Source organism: Nyctibius grandis, chromosome 5 (genome assembly GCF_013368605.1).
Source record: "Nyctibius grandis isolate bNycGra1 chromosome 5, bNycGra1.pri, whole genome shotgun sequence".
Taxonomy (NCBI): domain Eukaryota; kingdom Metazoa; phylum Chordata; class Aves; order Nyctibiiformes; family Nyctibiidae; genus Nyctibius; species Nyctibius grandis.
In genome coordinates, this window is record NC_090662.1 from 73,701,125 (window position 1) to 73,714,675 (window position 13,551).

The following is a 13,551-nucleotide window of genomic DNA, read 5'->3' on the forward strand; positions in this document are numbered from 1 at the left end:
GAAAAATCCAGCATGAAGCCTGGACCCAAGAACCAACCATCTTTTGTTGACGCAGTAAAGCCTATCAAGGAAAGATCATTTCTAGCTGTAATCTTGAGAGGTAAATCATCCACACAAGGCAATCAATGTCAATGTTGAATAAAACAATGTTAAGTTCTCTGAAAGCACAATTGATACAGAAAGATTTTTTCAAAGATCTGCCCCTACGTTGCTGCCTATATGGAGATGCTATCAATGTTGAGGGAGATCAGAAGGATTCCCCCCCCACCTTTTTTTTTAAATCAGGTAGTGCAAGCAAAAACAAGAACAAAACCAACAACAAACTGCTCTCAGGTGAGAAGAAAATCCTCACCATAAAAGCAGGAAACAAAAGTTTGTCCTTTTTTTGATCAATTACAAAAGGATGACAACATGAACTTTTGTGTTTCACCATAAAGGCTTAATTATAAAGCCTTCACAAAGTTTCAATAGCAGGTTCAAATACAAATCTCAAGGCTGCAGGGATGTGATCTTCTCCAAGTGCTAAAACACAAATCATCATCATTCTGAACCCAGCACAAATCTTCATCCTTCTGAACAGAGACGAACTGGACTGCATTGGTTGTCTTCCTTTTTTTTTTGTGGGGTAACATAAGCAGTGCTTATCAACTGACTTAATATTGTACAGCCACATTATGTTCTTCTGCATCAGTTCTTTGGATTCTCCCCCTTTACCTAGGAATTATTCTTAAAAAATGAAATCTGCTTTAATCATGGATGGTGTGTATCTACCTGAAAGTGCTCATTAGCCTAAAACAAAGATTTTGATGAGACAATGTAGAAGAAAAAACACTGAGCAAGGAAACCTAAACATGTTGACATATTTTTAACACACTCTTGACAGTCCTACTGACCACAGTTCCCCCGGTTTAGGTCTTCTTTCTTGGAGCGAAATCTTCTAGAACATGGCACTGGTTATGGCATGCAGCACTAATTGTGTTGAATGCCTTGAACATGAAGTTCATGAATCCATAAACATGCAGAACAGTGAATCTCCAAACTAGTGTCGTCTTCTTCCCCTAGACTCCAAAGTATGCTCTGATTAAACTGCAACCAGAAAGAAGCAGATGTTTCTCTAAATTATGCCAGAAAAATGTATCTCAGCACTCTCAGAAACATGAGGAGGCCATTTGCTCAGGGAAACAGTGGAAGCAAAGGAAACCAGTGAGATAAGTATCCCTATCTGCCTGAAAAGACTGTCTGTCACGAGCCTTGCTTTTCAAAGTGCACTGCTGAAAGAAAAACACTGCTAATGACACTGGGCCAAAACACACAAGAAAAAATAAAATTTGATACCTGCTGATTTTTCTGCTGTTGGTCCCTATTCTGACACCCTCCATGGCAGAAAACCTAACATTTACTTAATTCACAGTAATATGGGAATCTGCAATGAAATGAATGTGAGAAGTTGGCAAGGACAGCTACGTTTGTCATAGAGAAAAGGAAACCATAGTAAAGTGTCCTGTAAGTGCAGAACACGTAAGATTTCACATGTTAAACTGATAAAACTGTAAAACTGATAACCGATTTTACAATTTATACTAAGGAAGAGCTTTAATATCATAGATGGCATGACACCTTTAACCTCATTGGTTGCAATAATTGCTTACATATTTTCAATTTTTTTCTAACAGAAAAACCTAGAAATAAATCTGGATGATAAAATGTCTACACTAGGTTGCATCTGTAGGCAAGATTTCTGCCAAAACATCCACTGAAGCCCTGGGAAGTTAAAACTAGCATAAGAGGGCAGGGAAAATGTGACTAAGTACTTTTGAAACATGAAACCATGCATCATTACCACAGGCAGATGTTGATTTTATTCACTAAAAGTTAAATTATTTAAAATAATGGACTCACACAAGGTGCAAGAAAAGGACTGGTTTAAAAACAGGACAGTGATAGCTGGTGTTGGGTGCAGTCAATACATTGTATTCTTATTAGTTTCTTTACCTGTTTCCACTGGGGTATGGGAGCAAGACGGCCCTGATCTCGTCTGCTGGATGGTTGGTTGTGAACACGTTCTTGATAAGGCAGGACAGGTTGCTGCATGCAGGTTGTAGGGAAAGTGGGTTGGGACCAAGGAGGAAAGATAAAATAGTAAAGGAAACTCAAAGAAAGCCAAAGGAATGGGATACAGAACAAGACAGACAAACATTTAAGAAAAAAAAAATATGGTAGGGGAGAATTCTTTTAGCAAGTAAAATATAAAAAGGGAAAAAACATCCAAAAATGGGAAACTGCATATGTTTTTGGACCTTCCCTTTATTTTTATTGTTCCTTCAAATCATCCTGGTTATTCCAGCCAATATGTAGTGGCTGAGGAAACATTTGATTGGTAAAGAGTGGGATAAACGTCACCATTTTGAGATTATGTTACACTACTAACACTGGTGTGCAGTGTAGCATAGACATACTTGACCTAGCTTTAAAGTAGCTAGGTCAGGTCCCACTCACAATCTGGCCATGGCAGCACAGAGCTTGGCACAAGCTATGAAGACAGACTATGCAGCAGAGCAAGAACTCGGGCACTTAAAACCACACTGAGCCTTATACTGCTGACACTGCACTGCTAGCAGTAGCTTGAAGTGACTCAATCTAATTTCAGAGACAACTACCCTGCAGTTGCAGTAGTTCAGATACCATCCTGAATAACCAGCAGTCATCAGAAAAGCCTCACTTGGACTGACACAAATACCCCGATTGCAAAGAAACTCCCAGGCATTTATCTGCTGCACTTACTTACACACATATAAAAAGCTTAACCACAGGTCACAAGAACAAAGAGATATAACCTGTCATGACAAAGTTCAAATCAGAAATCAAATGATAGTTCTTAAACATTAGAAATTGGATGTTCCTGGAAAGCTTTTCAACAGCAATATAGTTATAAAAGAAACATAATTGCTAATAAGATGTTTTTGAAAGAGATTACATAACATAATACGGGCAGTAACAGGGAAATAGACTTTTATGAGGAAGTTCTTCTCTGTCCCATACTCCTAAATTTAAAATTTTTCCTCTTTTGAGTAAGCTTCACTTTTCCCTAGCACTCTCCCTAGTGCTAGCACCACTAGCATCCCATCTCAAGGAATGCATGTTATTATTCATGATTTTCCTTCATCAATCCAAAATAAAGGGGTTTATTATCCATCTCCTACCTGTCTTCGTAAGCTTGAGGACTGCACTGGTGCATTCTCCTCAAACTTGGCCAATAGCTGGGTTGCCATAGACTTGACTTTGTTCTGATTCCCAATGGCAGCATCAATTCTCCTCTCTGTCAAGGCGCTCACCAGTGTGGGCCTTTCTTCTCTGTAGCTTCGTGGGATGTCCTCCTAACAATCAGCGATACCAAAATTTAACAAGATGCAACCAGATCACCTTTTCCTCTCCACCCCTTTGCTGTGATAGGTTTCTAACACCAAAACAAATCAAATAGTCTGCACTTGAAAGCTCATGTTTTATTTTCCTTTGGCATGTCATCAAAAGTTCTGTTAAACTTTACTTATCTTTTCAACCTTATATGATACACTTACCTATCAAAGAGACCACAGTTGAAACACTCCCATGAACCCACTGACATAAAGCAAAGGACTATCTTCAAACCTTCACTGACAACTTAAAGCACTAAATTTTAACTCACTTGTACCTATTTGTCTATAAACATTTCAAGTGAAGGACTGACTCATGGGGCATACTAGAAATGCATGCTTTTTGCACTAACCAAGGCTAAAGTTTAAATATGAATGAAAATTCTGACTATACTGCATGACTTTACTAAACTAAACTTACTAAACTAAAAGTTTTATTCTTGGTGTCCTCAACAAATCAAAGTAAACTGCAGTAAAAATAGAACATGAGGGAATTGCAACATTTCATTTGTTGTGTACTATCCTTTCATAAGCATCAGTAAAATATTTGCACTGTAGCTACGACAGAGCGTAACCTCAGAAGAATAATTAATTTTTATCTAAAAAAAATCTTATATAAACTCTGCCTGGATATAGAAAATGAAAGGACTGAAGTGGGAATGATGAACCTACCACAGGTTTGTCTCCCTGACACCTTCCTCACTTCCTCACTTTAATACTTACATCCTCAGATTGGCTGGTTTTTCTCCTCTTTCCTGCACCATCCAGTTCCTTTTCTTTTTTGTCCTGAAAATGGAAGGAGGAGGAAAAAAAACCCAAATATAAGGATTCTCATATCCTTCTGTCTTGAAATAAATGTCATCAGTGCACATAAATAAGCTTTGCAACACAACTGGGCTCATTCTCCATTTGTTTAAGAGGATTCTTACCTTCAAATTGGACATTCTTCAACACTTTCAGCTAACTGGGAACTGAGCAACCCATTATGTTCCAATACAAAATATATCCCAAATACTACTACAAAGCTAGGATTTTAAGACTGAAATATACCACTAATTAAGAGTACATATTATGCATGTAATTCTGCAGTTATGTCACATATTGTCCCATGTCAGGAGCTGATGAACATATGGTCTTTGTAAAGACATAGCAGATACACACTTACACATACATTTTTAGTACCACCTAGTTTGACAGCAGCCTAACAGACACAAGTATTAACAAGTCTGTGGTATGGTTACCTTTGGAGTGCGTTTCCGAGAGATGCTTTGTCCCAGTTTACTGAGAAAAGAGATTGGTGATTTGGTACTGGCAATAAGGGCAGCTTTCTCTTCTGCATTCAGGTCTAAACTATCTGTTAGCAAAAACAGGTAGGACAAGGGAATGCCAAGAAATTATTTCTGTGGTGCTATTATTAAATACACAACTGAAGGACTCGGATTTTTTTTAAACATAAAACTCTTTCTTAAATTCTCTGTAAAAAATTACTGCAATGTCCAGAATGAATACCTTTCTCAGCTACTCTACTTTTGCATTTTGCCAAAATCAATTCTCCTTTCAGGGTTTATAACCTCCCAGAATAAATACTGTGTTTGTTTACTGATTTTACTTTCATATTTAAAGAGCATCATGATCATCAGTATTCTTAAGAAGAGTTCAGAGTTTTGGAAATAATACTTGATACACGCTACAGTTTTAAAAGGCTATTAAATACAATTTTTTCCCACCAGAATGATAGATTTGAATTAAGATCATCAGTAATAAAGAAACTGCTATAACAACGTTATTAATATTTAAAGGTAGGCCATATTGATTTGTGCTAGGCAACTACATCTTTCTGTTCTTATCAAAGATCTTTCATTCCTCATTGGCTTGAAATTACTCTCGCCTTTCATGGATGGCAAATAGATATAAAAGTTGGCCAGCATTTTGAAATCACCTACTGAAAAACTACTAGCAAGGCACCTCACATTAGCCAAGACAGATAAACCCCTAATGACAGCAAGAAAGCAGAAAAGTTATCTAGTAGTGCTGAAGTGAGTTTAGAATTTTTCAGGACATTATTTTGAAAATATCATTTTGTATTAACTCATTTTTTTTTTCTCCCGATGCTGCTAACATGGTCTTTATCATCACCAAAAAGAAGTCAATTTTTGTAATGTAAAGTTAGTGAGTGACTAGTATGAGCTTATGCAGAAGAAGCATGAAGAAAACTGAAGCATGCACATTCATCCTGAAGCTGTCTTTAAATCTGAGAAACCTGCCCTAAACTCCTTACCGCTAGAAGGGATGGTGTCTTTGAACATCTCATAGAACTGTGTGAGGTACATCACCATTGACAGCTTATCTGGCTCTCCGACAGATGCCATTTCCTTTCCAGTCATAATGGGAGATATTCCAAACTCTTTTTCAGCAATGTCAAAGGCCAGCTGGTTATTCTTCTCTACATTGTGCTCATCCAAAGAATCAAAGTCTCTACAAAGGGCAGAAAGACAGCATGCACTGAATCAAGTAGAAACTAGTCTTATGAAAGAACCCAGGGATCCACCTCTCCTCTGAATCTCTCAAATTTATTTGCCAGCAACCTTTGATGCTACTTAATTATGGTGAACTTTGGCTCAAATGTATTCTTTTTTTCATTTTTCCTCCTCCTCCGCCAAACCCAGATTTTTCTTCTTAAAACTTTATTATCCTCTGAAATATATCTTCACTTCCTCCTTTGCTGGAAGACTGTACTGTTTTCCCCTAAGCAAACTCTTTTGTGTGCTTGGAACTAAACTAAGTCTTCCCTTTTGTCCTTTTTTTTTGACTGATCCATATTTTAGTTCTGCTGGCTTTTTCCAAACTTGTACAACTATGTAAAAACTATCTAAAAAGCTATAGTTTGTAGAGAGTTATATAAACCATTTTAAAAGCTATCTGAACTCTCCACAAGCTATACAGCTATTGAACAGAGTAGCTCAGCTTAGCTTGAATACACCAATAGAGAAGTAATTCAGTGCACATGGAAGGGAATAACCAAGTAATTTTTAGCATTCTTTACATTGGATTATGTCTTTAAATACAGCTCTAGCATTTATTTTTCTAATGTGCCTTTGGGAAGTTGAAGCCATTTCGGATTTCAATTAAAGTTTCAGAGTCTTTGCTCCTGTTACTTCTTCCAGCCAGTGTATTCCCATTCTAGAATCTGGGCACTGTTTTACCCAATACATCATGTAAAAGGATGCCTCTCTCATTCATCCAATCAGCACTTTAGTGCACAAACAGTAGCAACGTCTCTATTTAGACTATGGGTCACTACTTCAAAAAAGAGCAGCCTAAAAGTCTTTAAAAAGAGTTACTGTTAAACAGGAGATTTATAAAGGGCTGTGTGGAGACTTGTTCATAAGAAAGTTAACTGAAGCTGTGAACTGTGCCTGACTAGCTTCACAGAGAAAAGAGCTGTCAGTCAACAATACTTTCCAGTCAGTACCAATTTGAAGCTTAATTCTGTCAAATCATCCAGAAGGGAAAATGACAACACATTCATCTTCATATTCATCATGCTATTATAACCTTCCACTCTGCTGGTGAATCACCATACGTTAGCTTCTATCAAGTTTAATTGAATTCATTTCAATCCATTTCTCCATGTCACAAATGCATTGCCTCGGTTCCATACTATTAGTTCCAAATATCACTAACTGCTCTTCCCAGTTATTCAAAACAGCCAGTTACTCACATTAAGTCTGGACGGTATCTGTGGATAATGGCACACAAAGCTAGGCCACTTTTCCATGACATTGTGAGATCTGTCACATTTACACCAGCATATCCATCGGTCTGCCTCTGGCACCAACTGAGCAATTTACTAGAGCGAGCTACAGACTCTGTAAGAAATCACATTTTAAAGTAGAAATGTATGACATCTCTTTCATGAATTCTAAAACCAACATAAAAACCATGAATCAACAAATAAAACCTTCACGTAGAATCACAGAATTGAAATGTAAACAAGCTCCTTCTACAATGAACAATACAGGACAGAATTATTGTTTTGGTGGTTTTTTTTTTTAAATACTATCTTCTCTATTTCAGATTCAAGAAAGGATTTTTAATTTAATAAAAAGTAATTATCTAAGTTATAATTTGCCAGGATTTTCACTTTAGCCCCTGTAAAAGAGCCCCAGGTATTACAGAACAGTCACAAAGTCTTGTTTTAAATATGATCAAAAGGATATACAGTAGCACAAACGCTCTCTAAAGCCCAGATATACTATTTCTAATGGAAGAGCTACAAATGTACTTCTTCAACTTTATCTTTTCTCTTGAAAGCTTTCCTTTAAAAGCACGGGCCTGTTTTGACCTTGCCTTACTGCAAGATCTGATGAGATTACAGCCTAAAGGGACATGGTTGCAGGCCAAAGAACAAATCAAAAGACTACATAGGTATTCAGCAGTGAAAGGGAGGCTTAGCAGCAAAGCGCCATTCAGCGCATCCCCAAACACTACCTGGACACCCAAAGGCAAGGTGTGCAAAAGGAAAAGTTCAACATACCCCTCAGGGTACAGGACAAGTAGACAGATACTGAAATGCTTATCACAAGGCATCTAACTTTCAGAATAATGCAAGCAAAGTGAGGTTTCATTTAGTTAAGCTAAGAGATGAGATTAAGTAAAGGAAAGAATGAACATGAAAGACTGCACAAGAAATACCTTCTGTTATGTTTGTAAGAATTCTGAGTTTGCTGTTAGAGTGAATTGAGGCTAGGCTTCTGCACTCTAAGTAAGGACATTGTTATAGGATAAAGGAGGTGAAAAACATGCTTGCATAAGCAAATACGCTTAGAAATATAACAGCATTATAAAGCAAGGGAAATTAGGCAAACAAAAATATATTTAGATGTTAATTGAAACTTGAAAAACTGGAAAATCAGACTATTGACAAAACAATTGCTGGATACTTTCTCTAAACCAGAAGAGATTGGTTAAGTAATACTTTAGAGTCTTGCTGCTCTACGTCCTGCACTGATCTAGCCCCAGAATACCAAAAGGAAAGGAGCAGTAGCCAGGCCTACCGTTCCGAGTCAGCTTTGGTGTCCTGGAGTTCACAAAGTTCTCTATTTCCAGGTGAATGTCTTTCAAGTCTCCTCTATTATACAAGTGGCGTACCTAAAATGACACAAAAAAATTTAAAATGACCAACACGCCATGCACCCAAGATCCATACAGAAAAAGCAGGACAAGAAGAAGCCATCCCAAGGCACAAAAAAGGAAGACAAGTACACTTATGTAGCAGAAATCTCTAGTCCGAGAACCCCAAAACAAAGAATAGCTAGTCAGTGCTGAACAGCCTAGCTGACTGCTGCTGCTCAGTGGATACCAAATTGCAATGACAGACTGCTATACTAGATTATTACAAAGAAAATGTGTGCGTGCATGCACACACGCATATAGATTTCACATATCATTAGAGCAAGGTCAAAACTGTCAAAAGCAAAAATTCCTGAACAGGAATTTGTTGAAGTACAGAGGTCTACTCTTGACTGATATATCTGCTTTTCACTGCTTCCATGCTATACTGCCACATCAGGTCACTATCCGTTTCCAAAATATTAGCGTAGCTTCACCTAAGGAAAGACAACGCAGACCGCAAGCATTCAGAAGCACCATTTGTCCAGTTACCTGCTGTGGTCGCAAGAAGCTGACGTTGATATTGGGATACCGGGTGGCAGGATCAATGCTGTAATGGCTGAAGTTCTTACTCACATTCTCAGGGGTGGTCTGAGGCAGTAGCCTATAAATGCTTTCCCTTAAGAAAACAAAATTTAAAAGAAGTTTTGCGTTTTGTTTTGGTTTGTTTGTTTGTTTCAGGTTTTGTGGTTTGTTGTTGTGGGGTTTTTTTTGTTTGTGTGTTTGGTTTTTTGGGTTTGTTGTTTTTTTTTTGTTTTGTTTTGTTTTGTGGTTTTTTTTTGAGAGATGCATTACTACTAATACTGCTAAGTCAGTCCTGGAGAGAAAAACATTCAGATCAGAAATCTAACCACTTCAAACACTGAATAGCTAAGTTTCAATATAAATGTATTAAAATGTGCAATTTAATACAACTCCAGAAATCAAAAGAAGGGAAGGGAAGAAAACAATACATTAAGTGTAACTGAAAGGGTTCCCCAGTACAAGAAAGACATCGAGACACTGGAGAGACTCAGGAACAGGGCCACCAAGGGGACTGGAGCACTTGGCTGTGAAGAGAGGCCAAGGGAACTGGGTTTGTACAGCGTGCAGAAGAGAAGACTCAAAGAAGTTCCTACTGCTGTCTGCAAACATCTAATGGAAAGGTGACCTAAGTCTGGCTCCAACTGCAACATTATCCTGCTCACCACTTTTTTAAAATTCAAACAAATGGAACTTTAAATATCCATTGTGCTATTTACACAATTTTTAAAACACTACTGCAGTTCCTGATGGTCAGAAGCTGCAGTTGCTTAGGTTTAAAATAGGTTCTATTAGACCTTGCTTTCACTTACTCCATCTTTTAATTACCCAAGTTCTGATCTCTAAGATATCAACCTGAGTCACCAAAAAAACAGTCAACCAAAGATGATAAAAACATCAAGAACTCAACACTACAAAGAAACACAAGATGTTGTTTGGCTTATATGAAACAAAGTGATCAACTTAGGAGAACAGAAAATAAGAGCAGGTCTTAGCTTCCTTAAAAGAAAATCATAAAAGATATTTACAAGATAATAGGGGGTGGCAAGATTTTTTGTCTCTGGTACTTTAAAGGCACCTACATCTTCATTTGCTTTGCTATTGCAAGGCTGGTGATGGTAAGTCAGGCTGACTTTCTCCATGTCATATCAGTTAAGTACCAAAAAAAAAGACTTCATCTAATCTGCTTTTAAAACTAGGACCATGAACAGCTGCAACATTTCTTACTCCTCTATAAATATATTTCAGTTTATCAGCTCCTTAGGAAATTATTTCTTTGATTGAATTATACCCACAAGCATCCTCTAAAAACTGTGAGAATTTGTATCTCCCATTCTGTCTATATATTTGTACTAGAAGAAACTGGAATGAATGATGAGATGTTGGAGGATAAGATTAAAACTGAAAGTGTATTCATTTTCTCTGTTACCTCTCTGCAAGAACTTCCAAAGGACTAGCTCCGAGTGACCAACTTCGTACCATCCAAGCAGAGTCCATTGCAGCCAAAAATCCCCTGGCTATTCCAGTTCCCATTGGCCAAAATGGCTAACATTATAGTTTACAAAAAAAAAAAGCAGAGAAAGGAAAAGCATCAGTTAGGGAAAATAATAAACAAATATCAAGAATATATTCAGATGGTAATCTCCTGGGAAATTATAGTTCGGTAATTAGCTTAAAGCTGCACTCCCACTGGGCTAGAGGAAGCCAGATGTATGGTGAATTGCCTATGAGCTCCCCCAAAGCCAACGTTCCTTTATTTCCAACAACAATTCATAGCCTGGAATGCCTTAACAGCTTCTCTTCAAGACTGTACTTTTTAACCAACTACAAAATGCTAATTATTAACAGGCCTACAGCAGTTTCTGTAGAGAATCTAATTGTCCCAATAAGAACCAGATGGGACAGCCATAACTTCAGAAAAATATCTCTGCACACATTTTCTTAAGCAAGATCATTGCCATTTCCCAACACTCCTACCCTTCCTTCAAACTTCCCACTTAATTATATAATAAACAGCAGCTTTCCTTATAGTAACTATGTTAAAGGCAGTGCATATTTCGCTGATGGGTGCAATGGCTTGTGCTTACACTTCAATTCACTGTTTACACGTGATAAGTTTAAAACACAAACCTCTAAGAGACTGTCCCCAACCAGTGCCACAAGTAACTGGTGGCCATTCTGCTCTCGCACTAGAGCTGCGTTCTCTGACGCATACATGCACGTGAAGTCAAACATGGCCACATCTGGCTGACCATAGTGATTGATGGCAAAGTCCAGTGATGGCAGCTGCTGATTAGTGGAGAAGTCAGCTGCTTCTCTGGCATAGTTTAGCAGAGCTTCCTGGTCCACATTCTCCCGAGAGAGTAATAACTCCGTGTCAGCATAATCCTGTCAAAAAGAGAAAATTGAAAGTGAAATAGACAATTCCACAAGTTTATTTTAAGACTAGTATATACAATAGTTGGCATTAAAACTCCCACAAATCCACTGATACAGGTTTGCCCTCTAATTTCTTTCATTCCTATCTGTGTTTATGCTTCCAAGAGAAAATTCATAATTTTTTATTGCAAATAGTAATCAGTCCTACTAGCATTTCTGAGTGTGAAAGGGCTAAGAAACTTCTGAGCATTTCTCTTCACACACTTCAGACAAAAGGCACAAGACCCCGATCCTTATTTACTCATTTGTGGCCAAACTACTTTTAAATCAGCTTCTGTCAGAATTACATGTATTTCCAATACTTCCTTCACTCCCCGCTGCTTCATTGCCATAAAATGAGGGAGGCTCAACCAAGCTATCAAAGGTTCTTTAAGCATATTTTATCTTAACATGAAAGAAACCCCCAAATCTACAAAGGAATACAAATTTGGAGAGGACAGATCTTGTAAAACTCTTCTGATGGCCCAAAATACTTCAGAAGGGCATTAACCACATATATTTGCAGTTTAAAATACACCTGTATAAAAACATTACATGGTGAAAGAAATGAGTGTTTCCCTTCTTTCAGCAAACTGAAAGCAAACTGTACCAAAATCTTAGTTCATAGAGAGTGTAGGAAAAGTTAATACCCACATGTCGTATCACTCCTTTTTCCAGCAAGCTCTGTTTTTTGGCAGTCATGACAAAGTAGTGTGTATCATCTTTGTAGTAGACAATGTTCTCCAAGTCAATACCTTGTGACAGAACAAAAGACATGGTAGTGAAGGAACAAGTTACATGTTACATGTAACACAAGAGCTCTGTTGGAAGAAAGTAAATTGAAACTACGTGGTTAGAAAGCCTTAAAGAGAGAATGCCAAGCAGCTTTCTCCCATGCTTTTGATGACTTTAAAATATGAACCTTCAACAAAACCACAAACGGCACACTTCACCTGCATATAGCTACCTCTCTTGAAAAATATATTTATCATCACTCCAAGGTTTGCATTCAGATGTGGAGCGCAGGAAACTGAACTCAGGATTCAGACTTTTCCTATTTAGGGCTCAGATTTCCTGAAAAACTTCAGGGAAATAAGTTCTGCACTTCTAAACAAAAATGACATACATCTGAATGATACACATCTGCTTTGTACAGCTGTATAGAACAGCTGTAAAAATGGGGAAGTCAGATTTCAAAGAGAGACAGCAATGACTGACTTCCTTGCACAAAATGTTCACTTACTGATTAAACATGATACCTGAGCTACAAAGTTGTAATAATAAAGACAAATAGTTTTCACTGGACATCTGGCAATTGCTGGCAAACCTGTGGCTTCTCGTAGATCCTGGAAGAACTTCTGGTTGAATATGAAGGCCACACCGCTGATCTCTTCTACTTTGGCTTCAGCTGTGGTGTTGCGATTGATGAAGTTTGCTGTGATAGCAATTGCTAGTTTACCACGGAACTCTTTTCGGCGAAACCCTATGGGAAGGATAAAGTAGTACCACTGAATAGAGAATACCTCCAGAGAAGGCTCAGTATGCCACAGACAGGTGCCCTCACAAAATAAAGAGAGAACAGATCTGATGAATTACAAACTCCTCCACACAGAACGCAACAATTGCTTAATTAGAAAAATAAAAGCTCTTGTTTAAGGAAAAAGCTCCCCTCTCTTTCTTATCTCTTTTCCAAAAACTGCAACTTGCATCAAAAATACTAACATAGAATTCTCTACTACACAGAATAATATTCAACATTTCAATTACTACGCCCAAAAGTAAGAGCTACAACTCTACTCAAGCAAAGAAAAAATGTAGGAAAAGTTATCCAGGTCAAAACACCTAATTCCACTGCTAGTGGGTAGGAAGAGGAAAATGACGACCCACGGATTTTTACACGGACTTTTAATCTCCCCTTTCACCAGTCAAATGTCTCTCCAGATTTTGAGTGGGATGTTAAAGGCCATTTTTATTCTAACTAATTTAAGAATAAGTTCTATTTGAAAGCAAATTACGGACACACCATTAC

The 13,551-nt window shown here is 37.7% G+C and overlaps 1 protein-coding gene across 7 annotated transcripts in view; it reads right to left on the reverse strand.

Annotated features, from left to right (window-relative positions):
• Positions 1-13,551, reverse strand: part of MICAL3 (microtubule associated monooxygenase, calponin and LIM domain containing 3) — a 165,315-nt gene that overhangs the window by 88,135 nt on the left and 63,629 nt on the right. For all 7 annotated transcript variants that reach the window (XM_068402371.1, XM_068402370.1, XM_068402368.1 and 4 more), the window contains exons 6-17: positions 12,850-13,005; positions 12,177-12,277; positions 11,235-11,492; positions 10,534-10,649; positions 9,075-9,201; positions 8,468-8,561; positions 7,132-7,279; positions 5,689-5,885; positions 4,652-4,764; positions 4,134-4,196; positions 3,201-3,374; positions 1,993-2,085 (exon numbers count right to left, since the gene is read on the reverse strand). In XM_068402371.1, coding sequence (XP_068258472.1) covers positions 1,993-2,085; positions 3,201-3,374; positions 4,134-4,196; positions 4,652-4,764; positions 5,689-5,885; positions 7,132-7,279; positions 8,468-8,561; positions 9,075-9,201; positions 10,534-10,649; positions 11,235-11,492; positions 12,177-12,277; positions 12,850-13,005 — 1,640 coding nt within the window. The remainder of the gene's footprint in view (positions 1-1,992; positions 2,086-3,200; positions 3,375-4,133; positions 4,197-4,651; positions 4,765-5,688; positions 5,886-7,131; positions 7,280-8,467; positions 8,562-9,074; positions 9,202-10,533; positions 10,650-11,234; positions 11,493-12,176; positions 12,278-12,849; positions 13,006-13,551) is intronic.